Genomic DNA, 27,961 nt, shown 5'->3' with positions numbered 1-27,961 from the left:
CCGGGCGCCCGCGCGCGGCTGAGGGGCGGCCGGTCGGCTCCCCCAGGGGCGGCTTTACCCGCCGGTCCTGCGCTCTGCCCGGTACCGCGGCTCTGGCGAGGGGTTTCCCGAGGGAAGCTGAGGTATCGCTGTGAGGGCTGAAGTCGTCGCAGCCGTTGGGGGAGCCGTCAGGTGTGGGGCGCTGGCAGGAGGCGGGCACGAGGAGCCGCTGGTGCCTTCTCCCTCACCCGCGGCGGGCCGCCCGTGACCGGGGCGAGGAGGCGAAGGTCGAGGCAGCCGACTTGCGAAGAGACTTCCTGAAACGGTGTTGTTTCACGTGGACAAACGCCACAGCATATAGGTGGTATCTTCTTTATTATTGTCGTTATTTCTTGAAATGTGTAATAAAGCAGTGATGTGGTGTATGTGTTGGACTTAGAGTGGTGGATATGATACAGGAGGGTAACAGAAAAAGAGGAGCTCTGGCAACTATATAAATAATATGAGTCGATAAAGAGGACATGCTGTTGAAGGGACAGTTTACAGAGGACAACTTGCCAGGTTGCCCATTGCGTGTCTGTGTTGTCTTATTTCACACGGTCTGTAGTTTCTAGGTGTGAGTTAGCTTTTATTTATTTATTTACATCTGTGTAACTGTTCATGCAAAATACGCATTGCCAGAGGTGTTGCACAGCTTCCAGCCTCACAACTGATGAATTATGACTAGAAGTAAAGTTAAGCACTGAAAACATGAGTCTCTGGGAGTAATTAATAGGATACCCTACTACTAGATGTTCAGGAGACTGCCGTGCTTTTAAATATATTTGTGGGAAAGATTCCATTTAGAGTTACAGCTTATGTGCTAGTATATGTGCTTTATGTTTTGGGCTCAGTAACCATTGACTAGTGCAACAACATGTCTCACCAGTATGATAGGGATAAGCATAATTCCAATTATTAATAATGTATTAGGTTTTAAAAGCTAGGACCGGCCCTCTCTGTTTTTCTGATTAGAAATATGTTGTCAGCATAGAAAGGGAAAAAAAAACCACCATGTAAAAGTGCTTGTGTTCTGAATAGTGACAAAGTTGCAGTTTGTGGTTTCTCAGCACCAGGCACGGCAGGTCTGTGCAGTATTGCTTCTGAATTAAGTTTTAGACTATTAGGTAACACGCTTACGACAAAGCACGTAACTCCTCTGGTGCATATTTATAAGTGGTCATGGCTGCATTTCATGAAAGTTTTAATACAGTCCTTGGGTGCTTAGGATATGTCTTGTTCGCTTAGCTATCTCAGGTTTTCTGCTGTTTGGTCTCAGAGGATTGAAGTAATTGACAGGACTCCAGCTGCTCGGGCCAGAACATTCTAAGCAGAATTTTAGGCATTGTCTAAAAGGGTTGACTATTGCAGGTAGTATTTGGGGATTGTAATTTTGGATTTAAGTGCCTGAAAGATCCTTTTTTTTAATTTTTGTTTGAAGTGTCTACGTCGGGGAGGAGAAATTGGGTTCCCAACCAAACACAACTGCTCTCATGCAAACTTCAGTAGTGCATCTGTAACGAAAAGATGGATCTGGGATCACATTCCACTCTAAATGGTAAGTAGTTGCCAAACAGTCATTAAATTAAGATAATATAGAACGTCTGCTAAGTGAAAAGAATTCACATTTATGACCAAAGGTGAAAAATTATCTGGTTCAATAACGATAACCTGAGGCATTTAATTCCTCATAGGTGTATACCTTAAAGAATGAGATTTGCTTTCTTGAAAGACTGGCATATTGAAAAGTGATGCCAGTATATAATGATGATGATATTCTTAAAGCCTCAGGATCCTGAGACCAGTGCTTGAGAATCTCAACTTCCTTTTCCGCATTAATGTAAAATTTTCATTCTCCTCCTGGTAAGGTAAAGTCTACAGATGTGACCAGAGGTCACAATACAGGCTTTAAAACTGGAGCTGAAATAACACAAGAACACTGAATATTTTTAATATAGTTATTTTAATAGCTAATTTATGATTTTTAAAGGATTGGTAATACTGCTTAGATCTAGTTTTGACAATTGTTGACACAAGGGAAGTCTTCCGATTTTTCTTGAAGATTCATCAAAATTTCCTACACTTGCTCTCATTTCAGTTGCAGAGTATGGATTTGTTGTTTAACAGTCTTCAATTTTAGTAAAGGTTGCTGAGGAACAGTTTTCCCATGAGCCTAATTAATTTTAGCTGTGTCACCTTTACTGTCTGGCCAACTTTGTCTCTCACCAAAAATCAGTCCCATTCATGCCTTGGGGAAGTAACAAATATTTTACACCCTAATCCCCCCCATTAATAATTAAAAATGGTAAAATGTAATAATAAACCAAATGGGAATGTAACTTCTAAAGGCACCATTTTACAATACAATTGGATTTTTTTTAAATACAAGACAGTACTATTCTGATTTTTTTATAACGTTTCATACATACTTGCGTGTTCCTCATTCTTCATGAGTGATGAACAGAGTTTGACCCAACACCACACAAGCCTTTGACTTTGGCTGTGGAAGGAACAGGTGGCGAGGCCAGCGCGGGCCAGGCTGTTCAGGGAGACAAAACACAAACATCACTCAGCAGGATCTGCTGAGGTGTATGCTGGGCGCCCCAGGTCTCAGGTACCTTCCTCCTCTCGGAAGCACAGTGCGATCTGGAGTTTGCAAAGCAAGTGGAGCAAGACTCTGGACTGACATGGAACAAAAATAGGTGAATTGAATTGTGCGTGGACATGTGCATTGAATCATTCGCAGTTAGTGCGATAATAGCAGCAAAATGCATTACATGGGCAGTCCCCTTCAGTTAGTTCCTGTTGGCATGGAAGGTTTTAAAAATTAAATCAGAAGAGCATTTGTTACCACATCATGCATAAATTATACATGAAAATTCACTATTCTGAACAAACACATTTATATTAAATAGCCCTAGCAGTACAATAATATTGTTGCGTTGCAGGCTTAACTTTGTTGGCTTAAATTTTAGCATTTAGCCTGCAGTGTTTCCACACAAACCCCTTTCTTGCGGAAACAGCTGTATATGCACGGTGTAGTGTGATGCGCCTGTAGCTACAGGTCTCCTGCTAAGCGTAGGTGGTCTTGGTCCTGTAACGGGCACCTCACACTGTTTGTTCCTGTAGGGAAGCAATTACGAGCCAATATTGCCTTTCTGAAGGTGCCGTTTCCAAGCTTTCATGGTTTTGGGGGAAGGCGTGGCTCGGGTACAACCCGCAGCCCCAGAACGGCTGCTGAGACAGACCAACCCCACGCTAGCTGGTTGCGGGAAGTCGACCCTGTGCTGGGGGGCGGTGCTGACTCATCGGTTCTGAATACGTGAGGTTGGCAACGCGGCCCGAAACCCGGGCGAGAGCCTTCAGACCGTGGCAGCCGAGCTGGCCTTTCCGGCGGTGGCAGCTCTCGGCGACACCCCGCCTGGGGCGGGGCCACCCGGGCTCCCCCGGCGCGGCGGGGCCGCGGCCGCCCGGTGGGCCGCGCTCTTCCCCCTTCCGGCGGCGGCCCCTCGCTGAGGTTGCTATGGCGACGGGCGTGGCCAAGCCGTGAGGGGGCGCTGTCAGCCTCGCCGGGCCGCGACCATCGTGGCGTGCGTGTGGGGGTGAAACTGAAAGTGAAGGGCTCGGGCCGCGGCGAGGCGGGACCGAGTTGCCGGCCTGCGCCCTGCCCCCCTGGGCTCCAGCCTACCTCCGCGCCCGTCGCCGGCTCCCTCCCATGAGCGCTTGAGCCGTCCCGGCCTGAGCATGTCGGAGAGTTTCGACCGAGCTCCAGGTGCCGGCCGAGGCCGGGGCCGGGGCCGAGGGGGCGCCGCTCCCGTCAGCGGCGCGGGTGCGTCGGAGAGCGATGGCGGGGCCCGTCTCGGGGGCAGCGGTTCCCCCAGCTCAGGCTCGGCCGAGGAGCAGCAGCACCAAACGGGCGGCCTCTTCCCGCAGCAGGAACCATTGCGGCCTCCGAAGACGGCGCCACTGGGCACCGGAATCGCAGGTACGGGCCGCCGCGCAGCGGCCCTCTCCCCGCCCCTCCGGAGGTCCCCGGTGTCGAAGGTGTCGGGGAGCAGCCCCCTGAAGACTGCTGTGCTCCGCTTGTTTGCCCGCACCGTTCTGCTCCTGCTTCGCTTGTCGCTCCGACTCCCTCCACCCTCCCCCACCCCCCCCCCCTTCGCCGTCCCACTGAGACTGGAGCCATGGGGCTTCCCCCCCATCTCCCTCCGGCCTGGCCACGGGGACGCGTCCTTTTTCCCACCCCCGCACCTAGCGGCAGAGAGGTCGCCACACCTGCCTGGCTCCTCTCGGCACTGCACGGAGATGAGCCACGTAGGGGCACCCTGCACCTTTCCTCAGAAGAGTGGTCATGTTATGAGCCTGTGCCCCAGGTAAAGGTGTGATGTTGTATTACAGCTGCTCGTGACACCTCTCTGTCCGTCCCCCCCCTTCTGTGCCCTCACCTCTGTGTGTGCGTTTTATCCATCTGTGAATCTGACTGCAGATGGTCGCAGCCTTCCCCTTATTGAAGAACTCCAGCCTAAAGGTTTGCCAGAAAATAAACCCAACCCAACAGTAACACAAAGCATTGTTTGTTGGTTAACTTTTTCAGGTAGGTATCATGTTCTGTTTTCAATAAACTTAGGCTTTAATCTATAAAGATACATTTGGAAAATGTGAAAAATGGTTTTAAAAACACTGTTTCATTGGATTTTTTTGGCAAATGGTGTACAAGAACAATGATAGCTAAGTGTCTTTGAGGATTATGTTAAAAATTAGTGTTGTTAAAAATTAGTTATGTCTTCCATTTGTTGACCTTCAAAGTCTTGCATTTGTATGTGAAATCTGTGAAACCCACAGAATGAGCAAGCATACCATAAGCAGATTTACTAGTTTCTCAGGTTAGCTCTTTTAGAAAGTACGTTTTCATTGGAGAGGAGAGAGCTCTTTTTTTCTTTTTTTCCTTCCTCTGTTTTTTTTTGTCACCTTCACATGAACATTGCGTTTACTTTCTGTCATGTGGAAAGACATCTAGAGTTTGCTAAAGTGAAAACTTTATCCATATTTAAGAAAAACAGAAAAACAATATATCTGAAGTAAACTTGAAAGTATGTTTGTAGTAAAAGTATATTTAAAGTGAAAAAAATTATGTGTTCTGTGTGTACTCTGTGTGAATACATACTAGTCTAGTGATTTCTAAGAAAAGCTTAACAAAAACTTTTCAGAACATCTGCAACAGACGGGAATTCCAGCTGGATCACAAGATAAAGTTTCAGTTCCTGATTCTGGACCAGAAATGGCTGAACCTCAGGTGGCTGTGGCTCCTGTGGTAACGTCAAAGTTGTCTGTTAAAGCACCTGAGTTTTATCCATCAGGATACAACCAGAACTTCAATCAGAACTTTGCAGTGAGTGTTTATCTTTTCTTCTTAGTGTATGGCAATTTACTTATATTCAAATTAGCAGTGTTTTCTTGAGATCTTGTGTATCAGGTAACTTCAATGCTGCGTTTGCTTGAAGAGATTCCAAAAATCCTGGTGATAACCTCCAGAGTCACAATCAGAACGTTAAGTGATAATGGGTGAATATTATCCCCTTTAGTGTGGGATATTTTGCTAAAGCTTGCTGCAAATAACCACAATGCTTGTTGGTTACACCAAGCTTTGATTACATCCAACATCAGAGTAAGCTGTCTTTTTGGCGACTGCCTCTGTTGTAGTTAGATCTATGCTGCATTTTAAGTAAAGGCTTATCTGCACTTTTATGCAGATTTCAGAGGTTTTTGAAACAAGTGTGGGAGAAAGCTTGAACTTTAGCTTTTCTGAGTACAGGCTTTACCTTTCTTAAATTTACTGTGCCAGGGTATGATTGGCCATGACTGCCTAACTCAGTGTACCATCATGTGTCTTTTAATTTGTTTACTGTATCACCAAAGGGCAAAAAAGTAGGGTTAGGCTCATTCCTAGCAGTTACCTACCCGCATACATAATAAGAAATGTATTTGCAGCCAGACTAAGGGTCATGTCAGGTCAATATTGTAGATGCATCATGTAATAAAAGTTGGTATTTCTTATTTTCTACTCCATTGTCTTCCACGTTACTGCTTCAGTAATTCTACTCCAGGGAAGATCTATGTGAATTCTTGGAATATCCTTTTGTTAGGCAAGCAGCCAAACTCTGGTACTATATATAAACAGGTGGGAACTATTACTTTTACAAATGCAATCAAGTGGTAAAAAACAATTATACCGAAACAAATAGGTTTTGAATAACTTACAGAAAAATACTTTATTTGAATGCTAAATATGGTGGTTTGGTGTTTTGAAGTGTTTTCCTCACCAGTAAAATTCATGTTATCTTAATGTTACCAGCTTTGTCAGCTTACTGAATAGAATTACTGTCCTGGATAATACAAGCCCATAGCCAATATACAACTGTTAACAAAATGCCAACAAGAACATGCTTTAGTGAACAGATAATCCAGGGGGAAAATAACTGCTTTGCCCCAGTACATGTTACATATTTTCTCTAAATAAAGGATTTCAGTTTCAAGACCAAAAGAAAACGCCATTTGGAATGGCATACATAACGCATACTTACAAAGTTTTGAGGCCAGCAGTGTTGCTTTTCAGCTGTTTTGCAAAAACACACAAGCATGTGGGAGTTCCTGGTTGCTATGTTGTAGGAATATGCTCTGAATGTGACTCATCTATTAATAAAAATATCTCTTAAAATGCTAGCAAAACCTAGAACATTTATTTGGAAGTATGTTGCAGGGACTTTAATCAGAATATACTAGGTGTAGAATAGTGATGTTTCAGACTTCCGTCCTTCACTATTGTAAAGTTTGGGGTTTTTTTACTTTAATGACTGAATTAATTTAATAAACCGGGCTCGCTTGCAATAAAAATAAGAAATTTAGCACACTTTACTATTATTGACCACGAGTTTTAAAACTTGAATCAAAACAAAGTTTTGAGAAACTTCTGTTTTTCTAACTTAATACTTTTTAGCTTTCATTTATAATGTTCCCTGGAATTTTTAGATCTGAAAACTTGCATTTCTCTTATAAAATACACAGTGGTTTTGCTATTACGCATTTATTGTTTTAGAAATAAAGTTGATTTCTTGGTTGATTGTACATTATTGTAATTACTATATGTGTCCATATAACAATTGATTATTAGATTAGTTAATTTCCAGTTAGTTCTGGTACTCAAAACTATCAGTTACCCGTGAAGATAGTTTAAAGGGTATAGCATACAAGGCATAGTAGAATTTTCAGAAAAACTTTACCAGGACTTTGGGGAAGAAGGACCTCCGTGGAATTCTCTGTTTGCATACAGCTGTCCATCCCATTGGAAGTTGTGGAAGTCTGCAGTAGAATTGCTGACTAGGTTTAGGTTTGGATTGCCAGTAGGAAATGTCAGACTTGTTCTCTGGCATGGGTGTGTGACGATAATATGACTGTCACTCCATCAGAAGGGCATAATGATGTTCTCACTTCATAGTTTTAGGAGAGAGGTTTGTATTATCTTAGGTGGAACCCTTCCCCCCGCTTTTTTTTTTTTTTAAACTGCGATTATTTTCCAAAAGGAGGCTAAGCAGCCTCAGTGTTGGTTTTATACGTTTAGCCAAGCATGAGGGTGCCACTTAACTTCATACAACATGGGTAGGTGATTTTTGTATATGCAACAGTCTTTGTACTTAAGTTTGCAATAACTTCATTGTAAACTTGTTGAGTGCATATAATCTGAAAGGAAAAAAAGCTTGTTCCCAAGAAGTCTGAAGAGAAATCAAATCAATGAGAAATGATTACTAAGTTCCTAAGTGGAAATGTGAGTCCTTATCAGGTGTAGGAAAGTGGTAATTAGCACATGTACAGAAACAGCCCAAGAGCAGATTTGGCTCATGGATCTTCTCTGTAGACTTTCTGGTTTTTTATCTTTATGTAAGTCAGAGGATTTTTAGTACCTATGTAACCTTTTCATTGTTACATGTTTAAACTTGTGAACTGACTCTTAGTAGAAGAGAGGCAAATCTATAATCTTTAAATTGGCGGCTCTATTGTTATGAATAATCCAGGATCCCATCCTATAACTATCAAACATAAAGAAGAAGAATTAGACAGTGTTGGCTTGACTGAGAAATCATTGAAATTAATGGAAAATTTCTAGTTGACTTTCATGGCTTTGAATCATAAATTTGTAATGAATGTGTAAACTTACAGCCTCCTGTTAGCCAACTGCTGTTTAAAAATAATGAAGAGGGATTTGCTTTGTTTTCCTTTAGTTGATACAGTACGCGGTGCTGTCTTCTCTGTTAAATCTTAAAATCTGCCAATGAGAAATGCAAGTGGTTTATGTGTAGAAGTTACTGGGCTAAATTTAATTAGTTTTTAAAGTATCAAGGGTTACTAATTTAGCAATATACAACTTTATGACAAAGTTTGAATTATTCATTTTTCTCTCCCATTTGTTCTGTTCCCTGGCATAGTTACTAAAACCTAGACTGCCTTTGGAGTTGTATATTTAGTACAGGTAGATGAACGTAGTACAGAGTTTAGCCTCTGTGTTTGGCCTCTTAATTGCAAAATGGGAAGAGGAGTGTGAATACAGGCACACCAGTATACCAAATGGTATTGGGGCCCCTTCCAAAACAAGGACGTTCTCCTCCAAGATTCAATTCTTATCAGGTGAGTATGGGAGGAAGATATGTTCCTCTCTGCTGAATAAGGATCTCATGACAACCTGATGGCTGTCAGAAAGAGCAGCTGCTTTTACTAGCTACAGCAATTGCATTCCCTGCAACCTGGCTGGAGAGTTTCCAAACAGGTTGTTTGGAGAGATGCGAGTTCAGTGGTATGTGATTAAGCTGCAGTTGTTGCACGATAATGTCATAGTTCTGTGGAACAAAATAGTTTAAGTTTATTGTACAGAACTTCTACTGGGCTATTTGAAATTGCCTAGTAAAAGTTGATTTCCTTTAGAGAAAGAGAATATTTAGTAAGATACACATAGGCCTGTTAGCCTTTATTCTTTGGCTTTGTAAGCTCCAAACCATTAGAATTGTAGAATACTTTAGGTTGGAAAGGACCTCTGAAGGTCCTCTGCTCCAGTCCCAAACTCAAAGCAAAACCAACTCAGATCAGGTTGTTGAAGGCTTTATCCTTATGAGTAGTAACAGTTTGCCACCATTTCCGTAAACCCATATTTTTTTCCTATTTCTGATGGGCAACATTAAGTAACTTTGTCTTTAGTATTATTCACTGGGCAAATACTCTACTCAGTTAAACATCTTAGGAAATCTGTCTAGTTTTTCTTTTGTTATATTGATGTGCCCCCCATTAGCTTAAGTTGTATACCCTTATAACATGGGTCTTTGAAGAATTTTGGAAAATCTGCTTTTCCCCCCCCCCACATTCTTCACAGGTCATGAAATTAATGTCAACAGTTGATTTTCAGCAATGTGTATCTGTCTTTCTCCACAGTTCATATCCAAGTAAAAATCTTTCTCAGATCCATATTGCTTCACAGTAGAGGAGAGACTGAGACATTTTGAAGACAGAAAGTAAATGACATCCGCTCATTAAGGGAGGGGTGGTGGGGAGATGGAGAATATAATTATAAACCTTATCAATGTATTTATGTCCACTAAGTAAAGAAAAAGTGTTTTATTATTTTTAGCTCAATTTTTCATTACAGTAGATATATTTTAAACCTTTTTCTTGTTAAATAGTAGATCAGTTGAGAATTCTGATATTCTGTGTGTTACCCTTATGTCTTGAATCACTAGTTGTAAGTCATTTCTTTAGCAGTCCCTCTTCAGGCTCCTGCTTCCACTTCTAAAATCTATATGAGATGCTTTTCACAATATTTTGTGTAGTGTGACAAAGTGAATTATTTGTACTGTTATTACTAGTGACATCACAAAGTATGCTACTTCCTGTGCTATTCCCCTCATATACTAGCATTATAATCATCCAGAACAGTATTGACTTTAGATGCTGTTACATACATTCATTTCTGAATGGACAAAATTAGCAGCCTTCTGTTCCATCAGCGGGAGCATAAACATCAATAAAGTGGTATTGTGCTAGCTCATCCTTTCTTTAGGGAGCAGGTGTGTTTACTGTTTTTTACCCTCAGTAGCTCCAAATTAATGCAATACCGTTTTAATAGTTTCATTTCATGCCTTGTAATCTTTCATCCATTGCCAAGAGATGCAAATTTGCTGACTTTAAAAGATCAGTTTTCCCAGCTATACTTTCTACATGGCAACACTACGCTGTGTTTATTGTATTTTTGTAATTTCTCCCCTTTCTGCATATTTTGGAGCACTGTACACTCTATGTAAACCGAAAATACTTTGTTTCAAATTTTCCGTTATTTTTCTTTCTACAGTTCATACATCTGCGGCACAGTTTGTGTTCGCATCAGGAATGGGTGTTGAGCCTCAGCTTGGTAGTTTTATTCTTAACAGATATACTTACTTACGAGTTTGTTAGTTAATCTGGCACCCAAATTGGCAAACTGTTTAACTTCTTTTTAATCTGTCTTTTGATGTGTTTTGCTGAGAGACCTGAATCTCTATAAAAACATGTTACCTAGTTCTTAAGATGATAGGACTACTGGAGCTTTCTGATGGATTGAAGTCTGTGCTCTCTAAAAATGTTGAAGTGAACTGTGTAATAAAGATCACTATCAAGTATGCAGAGACTCAAGACTAAGGGCTATATGATTACTTCTGGAGATAGTAAGTGTAACAACATTATTTTAGGTTCCTTTTAAATAGTTGGTATATTCTTCCACTGCTATAGGAGTCTTCCTTTGAAGATAGATACGATGGATATCTGACTTTGGCAGAATACGTACAAGACTTCCTAAATCACCTCACCGAGCAACCAGGTTGTTTTGAAACTGAAATAGAGCAGTTTGCCGAAACATTGAATGGCTGGGTCACTGCAGATGAAGCTTTACAAGAACTTGTTGAACTCATCTATCAGCAGGTAGCCTGTGTATTCTGTCTTGTAACATGGATATCATGCCTCTGTTACCTAGTGTCCAAGATATGCATACCCGTATTACTTGTTATGTAATTGTATCTATGTAGTATTTTAATGGTTTGAATTTTTCTTTTTAGGCTGAAACATGTAGGGAAAGATTTTGCTCAATAAATTGAAATGGTAGCTCAAGTATGGGATACCTGTATGGTTGATAAATTAACCCAATTTACTCTGTTTCCTTTGTTGTGTAATTGGATCCGCTGGGTCACATACTTGAAATTACAGCACTTCAAGGGAGTTATATTTGAATTGCTGTATTTATATAGTAGAGATTGAAGAAACTCTTAAGCAATGTCAGAGTTGTACATTATTACTCGGTCCTGCAAAAAAATTTCTTCATAATACTTAGATACTTTTACTTCCTTGGTATTTTAAAAAATTAAATTTATACCTTTAGGAAATGCTCTGTTATTGACAGGCTTTCTTCTTCATTTGGAATATATCTATTTTAGAACAGTATAATTGGAGGAAAGGAAAGCTTGTCTAATGGTAACTAGGTCCAGTCCCATTGATGGCCATGGAAATGAGGACAGAGACCTTCAGCTGAACTCTGTACTAATTGGGGAGCCATTGGAAAGAACAGCTTAATAAGTGTTGCTTAGCAAATGAGCTGCTGTTACTGTCTTTTGGGCTTGCTGCAGAGAATGAAGTCACACTTGTGCTTGCTATTTATTACGCTGGGTGTCTCTCACTTTCCTGGGTTGGTTGCTTTCAAATTCTACCTTGAAGAGTGCAAATTCTTACTCACCTTTTAAGTGCAGATACTTGCAGAATATTTTAATCTGGGGTATGTAGAAGCTGCATGACTGGTTGGTCATTGTACAGAGCTGTAGAGTCTCAAGTTTCTTATCATCATATATAATTGATGCACGTTTAATTCAGAACAGTTTAGTTAGACATTAAGATTACCTTTGTTGTTTGGCAGCATCATTTTCCCATTCTTTATTTGAACACATGGAGGATAGTTAAAAAAAGATGAACATATTCCATATAACTCTCTTTGAAGGAAAAAAGAGGAATTTATCCCATTTTTAACTTCATATATATTAAATACATTTAGTATTAGACTGTCATTTACTGTAAGTGTTTAAGGTTGCCTCTTCCTCTCTCCCCCTCTTTAAAAACAAGTCCAGTGTTAGGGTTGGCTGTGCCTTTCTCAACTGAGAAGCATTGAGTGTTACCATTCTGAAATTATGTGAAAAATAAAACAGTGCAAAAAAGCTGTGCTAGTATCCAAAAGCATCTGACTTCAGTTTTGTTGTATGTCAGGATGGGATAGTGTTTGAGTGTAAGACAACTATGATTATTATTATTCTATCTTGAGCAGAGGCTCAAGTATTTGTGTTTCCTGGCTCATCACAAAACAATTAAAATTGCTGAAGTGTATTTATAAGCATCTGCTTCAGTGATGTTAATTTAACCCAACTGAGCAGATTTACAGATGCCAGGTTTGTGAAGGAAAAAGACTAAAATGAAAGAAACCTAAGTCCTGTACAGTCTTCCCTTCATCTGTGTGTCAGGTATCTTAGCCTGTCTACAAGGATTAATTATATACTTCCCCCTGTTCTTCCTAATCCATTTATGTCTCTGGACAGAGTGAAGTGCCAGTTCTCTTGTTTTCCAAAAGTTGAACACTCTGACTTCATAGCTTAAGAATCTTGACTGTTATATAGTTAATACAGTGGATTGTTCCTTTTACAGCAACTAAAATTTCTCAAGATATGTACTGGTAGATTAGCCTTCATGCTTAGGTTGTGACTTTTTTGAGTTGGAGATAAACTGGGATTCCCAGCAACAATAATTCAGGGAAGATGATTATTGCATTGTAACGATTGGTTACTAAGATGTAAGGTGGTTTTTTTGGTCTCTGTGTGCTATGCCAGGTCATAATACCTAAAATTTAATGGTTTCAGTATTTGATGCAACCACAAATACAGGCCAACTAATGAGGAAGATGATGTTTAAAAAACACAGATGAGGTTTGAAGAATTTGTGTGTGTGTGTTTGGGCGGGGTTTTTCTTTATTAGGAAAGAGAAATGTAATTTAAGTGATGTATTTTGCTTTATAAAAAAGGGCGTGTCTCTTCTAGTCCAAGCAACTGATTGAACCAAAGCACCAAAAAGCTCATTAGCTATTTTACATGCCTCTTACTGGAAACAAAATTCTATTTGACTATCTTAATTACTAAACTTAGTATATCTTCCGAAGACACTTCATTTTTTTCCAGTGACTTTATGCACATAGTGCAGTTACATTGAGTGCATATTTTCCTCTGCCTGTAGAAGGTATCTAGCTATAATGTATTGACATGCTAATGACAACATGCTTTTTTCAAACGTTAGAAGCAGAAGCGTGCAAGCACATCTATAGCGCTGATAGATGATCAACATGTAAAAGGAATGTTCAAAGATGATAAAGCCATAGGAGAAGTTTAATGAATTCTTAGTAGCCCTGTTTTCTTTTTGGCAGAGCTGATGGAGTTATTTACACCAGAACCTCTTTTAACTGAAGCTGTACCTGAGAAATAATCTCAAATTCAAGTGTTGTTAGAGTTCAAAACAAGTGAACAGTAATAAATTGTCAAAATAAGGGGATGTTCTGCATTAAGTTCTATGAGAGGTTGAATGTATTCCCAATTACTTTTTTCCACCTCTTGAAATTTTGAAGTACCGGATTTAAAGCAAAATATTTTTCAGATAGTGTATAACTTACATTGTGGAATTTCATTGCTACCACGTGTTTTTAGATGACAAAAGTGTAAATGATCAACAGTAACAGGACTTCTTTTAGAAAAAAGGACCCATCGAGCTATTAACTGTAATGATACAGTTTTAACCTCTGAATCAGGAGTTTGCTATTTTGCAGATTGCTGGAGCATGTACAGGAGAAAGTATTTATCTTTACTTGCCGTGTTCTTGTACTCCTTCCCTGGGCATTTACTATTGCCAAAAATAGATTCTGGTATAAACAGTTCTTAAACTGAATGAAGGTGACTTTTTAAATTTTGTTTTAGTGTACTCGTTGTTTCTTGAGAGGGTGTGTGCCCTTGAAAAAGTGTCTTAATGTCCACTGTTGATTTTTGTATAAACAGTTTGTAAGTGACTTTCAGACATTCTTTGGTTGTAGGTCACAATGGAGAAGTAGAGTTGAGGACACATGCATAATGGTGGTTGTTTTCTTAAAGCCACAAAATCACAGTATAATGAACTTTTAAGTGCTGAAATGCATATAGCAAAGTGTTGATAAGATATAAAAATTAACATGACAAACAGTAATTATTAATCTTCTGCTCTTTGGTTGTCTAATCAACTGTTGTTAAACACAGTTTTCAAAAAAGCTTTTAAAGATATTTCCTGATAGCCTAATCGTGAGTTTTATGAATAATATATTTTTCCACTTTTATTTTGGAAGGCCACATCTGTCCCAAATTTCTCCTACATGGGAGCACGGTTGTGTAACTATCTATCTCACCATCTAACCATTAGTCCACAAAGTGGGAACTTCCGACAGTTGTTACTTCAAAGGTCAGTATCAGCATGTCATTTTAAGCCTGTTACTTTCTCAGGTTACTTGTCTTCCTATTTTGTATGTAATTCTTTAACATTGTGTGCAAAGAGGTATATATTTAAAATCAAAGTTTAGATTGAGGATTATTAAAGCACAGGTACATACTGGATATCAAATACATACATTTTTAAATATTTTAACATTTTTAGATATGAAAATAGGACTCCATTTGGAGTTCTGTAGGCTCTTTTGAACTGAGTATCTTAGACTGATCCCAAACTACAGGGTAAATTTGAAAGCTAGTCAACTTTAAAAGTATACTAAATGCACATACATGTACTGTCCTTGTCCTTTGATTCTTGCCAGGAGTGGTTTTTTCTTCATTGTGGTTTTTTCTTTGATTACTTTTCTGGCTGGAGTTTCTGTGTAAGGTTTATTCATTGATCGGCTAACTGACTTTATGAAGTAGATGCATAAAATCCAGAAGGATAAGTTTCTTCAATTTTCAGTTACTACAGAGTTCTGGGGGCTTATGGTTTAATAATGATTAGACTTCGTAGTTGACAAAAATGCAACATTTTTTAAATGGATATATTACCTTTTAAATCTTACTGCATGACATTTGAAGAAGTAGTACTCTTTAATACTTCAGAATTCTTTAGAAATTAGCCTTTTTTTCTTTGAGGACTTCTGGCTTGCTAAGTTTCAGGCTTGCTTCTTATTTTAAAAGTTTTACTTACTCCACCTACGTCTAGAAGCAAAAGCATGATAAACTTAAAAGATCATCAGAATGCATTCCTGTTAATCAGGAGTGGTACCTTATGAAGAAGCTGAAAATATTTTTTTTTCTTCCCTTGTCCCAAAGCAGATGAGTCTTTTTCCTTTCAAAATTATCACTTTTATCTTCTGGTTTTTTAACGATGTTTGTTACTTGAACGTGAAGGAAATCCCTGTAAATGTTGGATTATCTGGTTCCTGGTTTTTAAAGCCAACCCAATAGATAACATTCATTTTAGCACCCTGAAGCCATGAATTTAAAGTTCCTTATGTTTTTATTGCTGATATGGATGGAATGAGTGGGGGGAAGGGCGGCAAACAACCTAACAATATGACCACAGAGAGCTCCTCTTCTGTTTCTCAGCCCAAGTTTCTACCTTAAATTTTGTATTTCAGCTCCTTAGATTTTTCAGTTTCTGTGATGTTTCTTAATCCATTACATAACCATTAAGAATACATTAGAAGTAGTCTGGCTTTCCTTTTATCTCAAATATTTTTCAATTCTGTTTTTGAACTGCTATGTAAACTTGTATATTTTTGGCACAGTTGTTGAATACTAGAAAAATTACCTCACTACCATGTTATCTTAATCTTCTGTAGTTGTATTTATATCTAAATTATAGAATCATAGACTCATAGAATGGTTTGGGTTGGAAGGGACTTTAAAGATCATCTAGTCCAACCGCCCCCGCCATGGGCAGGGACACCTTCCACTAGATCAGGTTGCTCAAAGCCTCATCAAACCTGGCCTTGAACACTTCCAGGGAGGGGGCAACCTCTTCCAGTCTCTCACCACCCTCACAGTGAAGAATTTCTTCCTAAGATCCAATCTAAATCTACCCTGTTTCAGTTTAAAACAGTTACCCCTTGTCCTGTCACTACACTCCCTGATAAAGAGTCCCTCCCCATCTTCCCTGTAGGCCCCCTTTAAGTACTGGAAGGCCACTATGAGGTCTCCCCGGAGCCTTCTCTTCTCTAAGCTAAACAACCCCAACTCTCTCAGCCTGTCCTCATAGGGGAGGTGCTCCAGCCCCCGATCATCTTCGTGGCCCTCCTCTGGACCCGCTCCAACTGGTCCATGTCTTTCCTGTGCTGAGGACTCCAGAGCTGGACGCAGTACTCCAGGTGGGGTCTCACCAGAGCAGAGTAGAGGGGCAGAATCACCTCCCTCAACCTGCTGGCCACCCTTCTTTTGATACAGCCCAGGATGCAATTGGCTTTCTGGACTGCTAGCGCTCATTGCCAGCTCATATTCAGTTATTCATCCACCAATACCCCCAAGTCCTTCTCCGCAGGGCTGCTTTCAATCCACTCATTGCCCAGCCTATATCCATGTATGGGATTGCCCCGACCCAGGTGCAGGACCTTGCACTTGGCCTTGTTGAATTTCATGAGGTTCGCATGGGCCCACCTCTCTAGCCTGTCAAGGTCCCTCTGGATGGCATCCCTTCCCTCTAGAGTATCAACCACACCACTCAGCTTGGTGTCATGAATTATGCATCACTGTCACTTAAAACGGTGAGATAAAGAATTTATCGAGTAAGCATAAAGGCATCTAAGACAATGTGGGCAGCACCCTGAAAGGGGGAAAATGTCTTTCAGAGTCTATCTACTTTATTTCTGTGGACATTTGGTTGCCTGTGTTAAACTTCCTGGGCCCATATTCTAATACATAAACTGTACAACATGTAAAAATTAAAAGGCAGTTACAATTTGCTCTATTTCATTTTGCTGTCTCAGATATCTCAGTGCTTGAAAACATAATCATGTAATCATATGTATTCATCTAAAAGGACACAAATCCACGGTGTCTTTGTGAAGTCCTCTCCTTTCCTTCACAAATCATACTTCCCAGCATTCAGCATTTAACAATTTTAATGCGGTTCATAAGTTCTTAGCATTCTGTTAAATAAGTAGCATGTTATGTATGTTGGGATGTCTACAGATGGTATGATTTCATTTTAATATTTACAGGTGTCGAACAGAGTATGAAAACAGAGATGAAGCTACCAAAGGAGATGAGACTACTCGAAAACAATTTCATGCCTTTGTGCTGTTCTTAGCTGAACTTTACCTTAACCTAGAGGTAAGAAGATAGTTGCATGTCAGGTGGTTCTTCATTCATTTTTTGTTGTGTTTAGGTAAACACTGAAATGGAATATAATTTGAGGTGTTTTTCTAAAGGGAGAGGGGAATAAAGTAAATGAACTTTAGAACAATTTCACTATAATGTGTGTCCCAGAAACAGATAAACAAAAAAGGACAAGATCGTTAGAAGTGTATAAAGATTAAAAAAAAAAAGTGTAAGAATTCATTAAAAAGAACCAATCATAAATCACTTTTGGAATGAAGCTTTAGGTATATTCTTTTGACTGACAAAAGCCCCAGATGACTACACTTACCACCACAGGAAATGTTACAACCTAGCAGAAGCAGATCAGGATTAATAACCCATGTAATACAGTATTCAGCCACCGATAGGAGCTACTATCAAACCCTTAAGGAAGATGTGGAAATCCTCAAAATAAGCAATTAAAAATGCAGACCTTTAAAGATACTCTGAAGGTTGAGTCCTTGGCTTCTGCATGAAGCACGAAATCTTGTATTTAGATTGGTTTTTTGTACCTGTGATATGTACAAAAAGGTGTATGTACACGTAAAACTTCTTTGATTCTTATACCTGTGAGTTCAGTAAGTTCACTAACTGCTGTAGTGTACTTAAATGTATTTTTCACTGGATTATTTCAATGGTTTGATTTAAGCAGACATTATAAAAATGTTCTGCTGGCATGAGGAAAGAAAATAATTCTCTGACTCTTCCATTTCCATTCATAAGTGGGCCTTGACATCTGCTTTTCACTTGCTAGAAGTAAAAAGGAAGATTTGCAAACAGTTTGGGGGAGGGGGAGTTGTTCAGTTCTGTGGAGTATACAATTTATTTTTAAACCATTTTCGATAATTTTTTAAATACATAAAGAGTGCCTTCTAGAAGTAAGCCACTACAGCTGTAGAGAATACACAATGTAGTATGGGAAAGAGCATGGGGTTCTGGGAATTTGGGATTTTGTGGACCATTTGCCAGGCATTTGGTAGCTTTTCTTAGCAATTTATTGGCAAAGAAACAAAATGCTAGACATGCATTGTTACGTAGATGTCAGAATTGTAAGGATATTACTCAAAGTGTGTATTCTAAAATACAGTATTTGGCATGATTTTCCAACTAAAGAGCTCAACTATGTTGATCATAAATCAAATCATACAGCATTCAAGAGAGAAAATGTGACTAAATTCATTTCTCAAACTTAAGTCTTTTAAATGTTTTTTTAATATATATTTTGCAGATTAAAGGAACAAAGGGACAGGTAATGCGAGCAGAAATTCTTCAAGAAGGCCTTCGGGAATTACTAAATGCGCTCTTCTCTAATCCTGTGGACAGTAATTTGATATGTGCAGTGAAACTACTGAAGGTGAGACAGTATTTTTTAAAAGAAAAAAAATACCAAGTTTTTGTTAATACTGTTTTTGATACTCCTACCTTTGGGAGTAGTGGGGGAAACTGCAAATGAGGAAGTGTTTATAGGGTTTTATGCATTACATCATTAGCAGAGCAAGCTGTACTTTTTCTTTTTCCTTAGTACCATTATGAAATTGAGCCAACAAAAAAAAGTAACATACTGCTCTGAAAGTAAAACGCGAGCCCATCTGTGTACATACAAGAGCAATAGAACTGAAGCCAAGGCACAAAGGAGTAAACAGTCCCTTCAGGTCTCCTTTTGCTGCTTCTGGTGCGGGAGAAAACTAACCATCTTGAAGGAATTGTGGGGTTTTGGGTATGTTCTCTGTTCTGAAGGACACTCAGCAGTTAGGGTCTACCACTTTTTGCAGCAAAAGGTTCTTGATATCCGTTATTTCATACTGTATTGTCTGCGTCATTACTACTGTAGAAATACATATATTTCTCTTTCATGATGAAAACAAACCTCTTTGCTCTTAAGTTTTACTTTTTCTTGAAAAACTTGTTAGCCTCTATGCAGGGAGAAGCTTTTATCTTCACTAGCCGTGGTTATACTCACAGTTGGGAAAACACAGTTATTTTAGGAATGAAGGTGAAAAACTAAACAGTATTTTTCTGGAGTTTTGTTTCTGTTTTTTTTGTGGCTGGTTGGTTTGTGTTTCCTCATTCTTCCCCATTCCTCCCACTCCACTATTTTTCAGACTCTTCTATCTTGAATTCCAATTCTGGCAGCTTCTTTTGGTATGGTAAATAGCAAATACGGAAGAGAGGTTTTACATCTTCCAATTTAAACCCTTCATTTGAAGTTTGGATGTTGAAGCAGGTTGCAAGTGTGAGGTTGTATTCAATGAGCACATTCACTCCTGTGGTCAATCCTTACGTTGGCAGTGCTTCCCTGAGGCAAGGCCCACTGAAGGACCTTTCAAAAAGACAGTACACAAATCAGGAAGCTTTCCAGTGCTGCTGTTTTTTATAATCATGCTCCAAAGAAGATGGAGGTCTCACTATTTCTGTGGTTATTCTTGGAATATTTATTTGGCTTCACAGCATCAATTCTAAAATAAAAGACAGTGATCTAAATTATTTTATGACACATTGCTATATCTAAAAGGTGTTACAGAACAGATTTTTATTTTTTAATGCAAGTGTTTTCTGATGTCTTATAGCATCTACAAATGTTGGAGTATATCTGTGGCTAGGTTGGGCTATCTTGTGAAACCTTGGTTTCATTACTGAAGCAATAAATTATTCCTTTGTATCATCAGGTGCCATTCCAAGCATTTTGGATCATGTAATATTTATGCTGAGTAGATCAGGAATTGCTGTTAACTTTGATTATAGCGGCAAACTAATTTTTTCTGATTTAACTCCTACTGTGCAACTCCTGCTCATCCACAGCAGTTCTAGACTGCTGCTAAAGCTTTCGGCAGCAGCTTCAGCCTCACAGATTTTATGTATTAAAATTCAGGCTGGCTTGGTCAGATAATTCTTGGCTCCTCTAATATATACCCAGATGAAATTCTCTGGCATGTCTGATGCTAGCTAAGTTGACTGAAGTGTTTCTAAAGTTTATTAAACTATTTGTTATTCTCAGGTAAGCTGGTGGCATCATCTGCAAAAATAAGGTCTCCTTTTTTATAGCATGTACTTAAATCAAGTAAGATCTAACAAATGTCACTGAAGAGTTTTTTCAAAATCATGTTTCAAGACTGAAAGGAGAGAAGTGGCTGTGAACTTCTAGGTAACATAAACATTGGACATAGAGCTACCATACTGTCTATAGTCTAAAATAAACTATTTACAAGGTCTATTAATCTATTTAGCAAAAAGATGTAGGCAATTGGAGCTTCAGCCCTCAGGTGGTCACACAACGCATCTAAATGTTATGAATTGTTACAGAATCTCTTCTGTTGACAGTTTATTAAAGTTTTGTAGTTTTCTTTAAAAAGAAATAAAATACTAATCCCTTGTCTTTAGTTGACAGGCTCAGTTTTAGAAGATGCCTGGAAAGAAAAAGGAAAAAATGATATGGAGGAAATGATTCAGAGAATTGAAAATGTTGTGTTGGATGCAAACTGTAGCAGGTGAGAAGATAAATTTATGTGCAGTATTTTGTTTTTATATTAAACAGAACACCTTAAAAATCTTCAAGAATAATGAACATGTCCAAAACATTATCTTAAAAACTTTTATTTATTAAAAGTAAGGTGATACTTGGGTCACTTCCCATGTAGAAAAAAAAAACCAATAACTTTTTCAATTGAGAGGGTTTGGGGAGTTTGGTTTTGGTTGTTTTTTTTTTTTTTCATTTTTGTATTTATCTTTTAATAGAGATGCATGTTCCACTCTAATGGTTTTGTTTTGGTTTTTTTAACCTCTTAGGTCTTGAAATCTTCCATAAGTGCTTTAGGCTCTAAGAGCAAGTATATATACAAAGAGACGATAGTGGCGACATCTCATAGTTTATACTTTTAAATCTGAATTTAACAGTATTAAATATATGCAAACAGTATTAAATATGTAACAGTATTAAATATATACAAATCACCATAAATGTAAAGGCAAAATGGAATATGCTTTGGTTTGGGAGTTTGGTTTTTTTTTTTTTCTGGAGAGCATGCCTTTTTGGCAGGGTCTTACTGCAGTCTGGAAAAAAAGAGGCATTGGCTAATGTATTCTGCTTCTCAATTTGCAATCAACTGTATGCATGATGTTATCTGATTTTGCTGTACTTCATCCTCAGTTTCTTGCAAACTTACTAAAAACCTATAGAGGGTTCAGACATTGTGACCTGATCTCTTGCCACATGGAGGGTGGCCAACAGGTAGCTCATAGCACCTGTGGGTTGTCATTGAGCTGCCTCCAGGCCAGGTGAGGAAAATTTTCCTTCAGGAACCAGAGAAAATCGATAGCACAAGCCGAGGCTTCAAAGACAGAGAAGCACAAACTCACTTTAATAGAGAAAACAACTGAAGATTTTATTTATTCCTTAATGAGACTATTCTCCATGGACTTGCTTAAAAGAAGAAAGCAATCTCTCTTATTTTAGGGATGAAATGTGGGGTGGTATCTAATGTATTAGAGACATGACTTCTCACTGTTGACTGCAAAATGTCAGTGTGATGAAGAGGGCTAAAGTTAGGAGCATAAATGAGATGATTAAAATACAATTTGAAGATCATCCCCCTGTTTTTCCCAGTACTATCCTTTTATCAGGAAAGAATTTGTTCCTCAACGTGTGCTGCAGGTTTGGTATCTTGATAAAAACTACAGCAATTTCTGTTTCATATGGGCTCCTTACTTAAGCACAGAGGAAGTGGAGAGGGCGAGTATCTCATAATTGACACACAAAGCATCTAGACTTCCAGGGAAAAAAATTAACTCAATTATCTGCAGACTGGACCAAATTTTGTCCTTTTTAGAGCTTGGGGGGGTGGGATTTAACTATCTAGTAATTGCAAGATAAGAGAAGCCCAATTTCTTGCTTAGCACAAAACATTCTAACTTTTGTAGTGCTTGTCTTTATTTCAGAGATGTGAAACATATGCTTCTGAAACTAGTAGAACTGCGATCAAGTAACTGGGGTAGAGTTCATGGAACTTCTCTACATACAGAAGCTACCCCTGAAAATGACCCAAACTATTTTATGGTAAGAGTGTACGGACACTTCAGTTCCTTAATTTAATGTAAATTTAATTTGATTCACAGACAATCACATTGCTGAAAACTACACACAGTTGTCTTTCTGAATGCATGTAACTTTCTATATAACTTTATTCTTAGAATGAGCCAACTTTTTACACTTCTGATGGTGTTCCCTTCACTGCAGCAGATCCAGGTACGTTCACAAGCTTAGTATACCTGTCTTCTCAATCTTTAAAAAGTTGTAAGTTTATGTCCTGTTGAAGTACATAATAAGTTGTTCTTGAAACATCTGAAACTCGTACAGCTTAAAAGACAAAATTATGTCTGAATTCCTGGCTTTGTGTAACACATGCCTTATTCTGTATTAAAAGAAGGTAAATGTTTGAAATGGAGAATATGTATTTGAGTTCATATAGTTTAGAAGAACTTGTGCCATAGTCCTCACCACTTGGTCTCTCAAGGAAGCCAGAAATCTTCAAGTCTTCTTTTGTTGGTCTGTTGTTAGTAGCAAAAGGATTTGTTTCTTCCTTGGTTTCTTTGTTTTCTGTAATCCAAGCACAACATGGCATGACATCATTTGAGGTAAAGACATCTGTGACTGCCTTCAGAGTTCTCTGGGAAGATAGGTATTATTCTTAGAGGTCAATTGATGTCCTGAGAAAACACTGTAGCAGGATTTTTTCCTATAATATGTTTCATGCCATTTATAGTTTCATTAAATAGGCTATTTTCAAACTGTATAGATGTATGTTAATTTAGAGGACTAGTCTTATATATTACTCAGTCTCATTTTTACTTTGCCAGATTACCAAGAAAAATACCAAGAGCTGCTTGAAAGAGAGGATTTGTTTCCAGATTATGAAGAAAACGGAACAGATCTATCAGGACCTGGAGATCCGTATGTTTTCTTTTTGAGTGATGGGGGGGGGGTTAATACTAGTTATTTTTACTGCAGACTTAGGAATCCAATTTTGACAAAAATGAAACTAAATCATATAATTATTATTTAGCTCTACAGTGGAAGTTATGTACTTGTTTGGGTCTAAGTTGGTTTGTAATAATGCAAGTTTGAAACAAATTTTGTATTTATCCAACTGAGTAGGGTAATTAAATTTCAGATATTTATGCATATGTACAAACATACTCTCTTCTGCATTTAAAAAAAAAAACAAATTTGAAAGCAGAATGAAGCACCAGACCTTCAAATGTTGGTAGTGAGGCAACCTGAATTCATTTGACTGATGTGTATACACATCCCAGCTAGAGATGATTACAAAATTTTCAGTCTTTCAGGGGGAGGAGGAGGTTGTTAAGTTTCTTTCCTCAGGCTAAGTAGTATTCCCTCAATTAAATGGCTATTCAGTATTCCTGTAGAACAAGACAAGCAACCTAATGGCAAAGGAGGAAGCAATAGATGGGAATATAGTCTGACTTTCTGACACCGGTTTATAAGAATTTAATAGGAAACCAGTAAAAGAAATATGGTCTGAAATAAATTGCTCTGAGCTTTGTACTCACCTGGTTGAAGGAGGACTTTCAGATCATGATTTGATACCTAAGAACATTTTCAGTGTTGTGTTTATGTGTGATAAGAGTGCTGGCCTGGATCAGTATTTTTGTTAGCAAATTAGAAAACTTTTAGATCGTGCCTAGCTGAGGGGAGTGGCAAAACTTTGGAAGATAAATTAGAGATGTCATCAGAAATCAACAAGCTCATACTGAGGGGAAAAAAAGACCCATGTGAACCTCTGTGCATAGAAGAACAAATTAAATGCAAAATGGAGGCAGACAGCAGTTAAACACTGCAAATCCGAAAAGTGACATGTGGAAGACTGGGAATCAACCTTCATGCAAGGTGACTGTGGAACCTTCTTTGTTGAAGGCTTAAGAAAAGCTTAGACAAATGTATGCTGATCCTCTGTCAGCTATTTCTCATGACTGACATCAGGGAGAAGGGTTCTGTGTTGAGTCCCTTCTCAAGTCTACACTTCTACAAGAAAGAAGGAACAAATAAATATGTAGACTGCTTCTTCAATGCACAATGCTGAAGAAAAAATACTTTCCTTGTATGTTTCTGTGGCACTTTCTGTGGTTTTGTGTGAAATACACCATTTATGGCCTCTCTGCAGGTGAGATTCCCTTGTTTGGAACTAAGGCACAGAAGACAATAAACTGAGCGCCTGAAATTAACGCACACTTTTTGACAGTCAATAGCTGCTGACCTTTTTTAAGGCTGCTTAGCATTATATATACTATCATGTTCAAGCTACAACTCCATTGTCCTAGTTTATGGTGATGGACATTCCAGTTGGACCTAGAGAAAACAAGGAACACTCAATTTACTTCCTAATAACTGTGGGGAGAAAGAAAGCTGAAGTGATGGGCATCACTTCCCAGCTTCATTTTGAAACTCTCTGCTAGTCTCCACTCTGTGCAATACTTACCATTAATGGGATCCAGTCTTTTCTGTGACCTAAGACAAATCTTTTCCGAAAGACTGATTACCGTATAATAGAAGGTAATATAATGCAGATGCAATAGGGAGGTGAATTAAGGTTGCCTTCTTTCATATATCAACAACTGGGAATGCAGGTTTTCTATATAAATACGTTCTTTGACTAGTGTGCAACCAAGACAGTTGATGCAGTATTTGAACTAGGATGTTGACCAACCAAAAATTATGCTAATATGATGCTAATTATGTTTCTTGCAAATAGATCAGTACAGATGCATTATTAAATTTTGGGAAGCTTGGATTGCATTATTGCATTTTCTGTCATCTTGGGAACTATTTCTGTCTTCTAAACTGTGGACAGCATAAGATGATCTAAAATGGTGACAAACACTGTAGCTACTTGTACATATCTATGCTGCTTTGAGGTTTCTGTTTATTTGTTTTCGTAGTATCCATGATCTTTTTCCTCTTCATCCCCTGTAAGAAAATGTCATAGTTAACTGCTATTTATAAAGTAATGTTTTATTCTTGACATCTACATAAATGTTACTGAAAATCTATACATAAACTTAACGTCTTTGGTGATTTTTTTTTTTTTAGGTATTTTGATGACATCGATGACGAGATGGATCCAGAAATTGAAGAAGCATATGAAAAATTCTGTCTAGAATCAGAACATAAGAGAAAACAGTGAGATGTTACGCATTAATGTTAGTTTATTAAGCCAGTTTAGGTATGGTTAGAATACAGGGGGACACAAAACATTTGTACCAAAAGAAGGAACTTGAGTTTCTCCAAGTACTAAAGTTATACAACTTCCATTTTGTTTAACAGAATCTGCCAAAAATTATAAACTTACGCCCTGTAACTTAAAATGTTGTGTATATATCATAGTTTATTTTATGTACAGGTATATGAACAATGTTTTGGCTGCAATAAAAATGATTTAAAAATTATTCATAATTGAAATTAAAATTTAATGGGAAACTGTCCTATAAAATTCCCCTTGAGGGAGAAAGGGGAAGAATAACTTGATCTACATTTAATTGCTTGCTTGCTTGTTTTGGTATATATTGGGATTTACTCATCCTTTTTTACCACATACAAGATATCTGGTATTTAATTTTTTTTTTTTTTTTTTGGCTAAGGAGAGTATGATCCAAATACGGATTTTTTTTTTTTTTTTTTTTCCTGTAGATCATGGTCATGAGAAGTGGTTTGTGAAGGTATTGTCTTGTGTGGGGTTTTTTGTTTTGTTTATTTCCTCCTCCTTCCTCTTCCAAAACCCATATGGGTGAGGTCTGGACTCTTTTTTTTCTGGAATAAACATGTTATATGTTGATATGTGAAAAAGCAAGCAGTATAGAAGTTGGGTGCTTTCAAGATCTTTGGTTCAGATAAGCTTATTTTCAACTTGTACAAGCAAAAACTATCCTTTAAGTTTGTTGTGTTCTTCAAGACTATATGAATAGTTATGTTTTAACCCATGCTTCTCGCAGTGCTCGATTTTCCCCTCCCCCCAGCAATGTATCTAACATGTCTAACCTTCCTGCAACCTTTGTAACTTTCTCCATTCTAATTTTATGTAGTTTGATTTAATTTTGTAGTTGGAGTAAATTCATATATTTCATAAATGTTAACATTCTGAAGCCAACTGCTCTTTTTTTGACCCCATATAATCATGTTAGTTTTCCTAGGATACTCCATTGTTGTTGTTGCCACAGTCAGTTGTACTGTCTCCTGTTATCTGTTACTGGTTAGGCTGGGTAGAACCCCTTACCAAAAACAAAAGGAAATATTTCCAAGAGTTAGCTACTGTAAAGAACACGTTGTAAATATGCATGTAAATAATTCTGTTAATATTTCACTGTTATTTGTTTGGTTAAATAACTTGTGCATCTGCTAATAGAGTGAGCACTGACTGTTTTCTGGATGTTTATTTAACATACTTATTTAGGTTGGAGTTTTGGAAAATAAAATTTAACTAGCTTTGTTTCCTTTGGTATAATTTTACTACCTTGTCTTTTTGCTTTTTTAAAAAAAAAAAAAATTTGGTCCTTCTATCTCCCCTTCACCTAACACTCCTTTTTTTTCTTTAAAGTACACAGTTGCAGAGAGTATTATCTTTTAATACTCATTGGAAAAATAAAATTTATCAACGGGCAGTATGGTGATAAGAACTATATTAGCATTTCAAAGTGTCTAGACTAAAATCCAGAAACTAGAAAAGTGAAAATTAAATTAGATGATTTTCACACACACTTTCTCTAACGTTGATACAGAACTTTCAATCCAAACACAGGTCAGACTTCCTGCTGACTTTACAAGCAGATGTCCTGTTGAAAACATACTGACTCAAAAGTCCCAAGGAACAAACATTCATATATGCATAATAATAAAGTAATAGTGTCTTGAAGGGACTCCGCTTTACATGTTTTAGTTTTGCATCTTTTGTAGTGTGTTTTTTTTTCTGTACAGTAGCTGTCAGACTCCAGATGTATACTCTGTCAGCTTGTGGAGACTGTATGTCTTACATGTAGATAAGAAATATGCCAGGTCATCCTGTACAAAAATGTTGGGAACTAGGAATTGTCTATATGAAGCAGTTCAGATCAAGGTTTGCAAAATAAGCTTTGTCCTCCACCAGAAATACTGAAAAATCATTAAGTGAGACTTTTGTTCAAAGTAGTGGAGAATTTTGTGGTCTCTGTGCATGCGAAGCTTTGTAAGAGCTTTAAGCCTGTACTGCAGTAAGGAAAAATCGGTTTTAATTCTGTCCTACTGAGTAAGGAAGACCGGATAATCTTTGCCTTAAACACTTAACAATCTTTCCTACTTGTCTTAAATCTCACAGGAGTCTAATACAAATTAGTGATGGTGGAATGAGATGTGAGAGAGCAAAAGAAAGCAGCAGGTTTCACACTCATAATCACCATTTGCTGCTTGTCTGCCTGCTTTTGACTGCCGGTAGTTGTGTGTGTGATAGAGGTGAGTCTTG

The 27,961-nt window shown here is 38.2% G+C and overlaps 1 protein-coding gene across 4 annotated transcripts; it reads left to right on the top strand.

Moving 5' to 3' along the window:
* Nucleotides 1-13: 13 nt before the first annotated feature.
* On the top strand, nucleotides 14-26,974 carry PAIP1 (poly(A) binding protein interacting protein 1). 4 transcript variants are annotated; one of them, XM_076361887.1, is made up of 13 exons: nucleotides 14-340; nucleotides 1,460-1,576; nucleotides 4,505-4,612; nucleotides 5,226-5,407; nucleotides 10,819-11,007; nucleotides 14,477-14,589; nucleotides 17,324-17,435; nucleotides 18,691-18,816; nucleotides 20,841-20,947; nucleotides 22,395-22,512; nucleotides 22,647-22,701; nucleotides 23,313-23,406; nucleotides 25,564-26,974. In XM_076361887.1, exons 2-13 carry the CDS (start codon nucleotides 1,546-1,548, stop codon nucleotides 25,655-25,657), a joined length of 1,329 nt encoding a protein of 442 aa, XP_076218002.1. In that variant the 5' UTR covers nucleotides 14-340; nucleotides 1,460-1,545; the 3' UTR covers nucleotides 25,658-26,974. The 4 variants fall into 4 exon arrangements, with proteins under 4 accessions (XP_076218002.1, XP_076218003.1, XP_076218004.1 ...); XM_076361888.1 differs by lacking the exon at nucleotides 4,505-4,612; XM_076361889.1 differs by lacking the exons at nucleotides 14-340; nucleotides 1,460-1,576 and adding an exon at nucleotides 3,748-4,003.
* The last annotated feature ends 987 nt before the right edge of the window (nucleotides 26,975-27,961 follow it).

Source organism: Aptenodytes patagonicus, chromosome Z, assembly GCF_965638725.1.
Source record: "Aptenodytes patagonicus chromosome Z, bAptPat1.pri.cur, whole genome shotgun sequence".
In the NCBI taxonomy this organism is placed as follows: Eukaryota; Metazoa; Chordata; class Aves; order Sphenisciformes; family Spheniscidae; genus Aptenodytes; species Aptenodytes patagonicus.
This window is presented reverse-complemented; position numbering and strand designations above follow the sequence as displayed.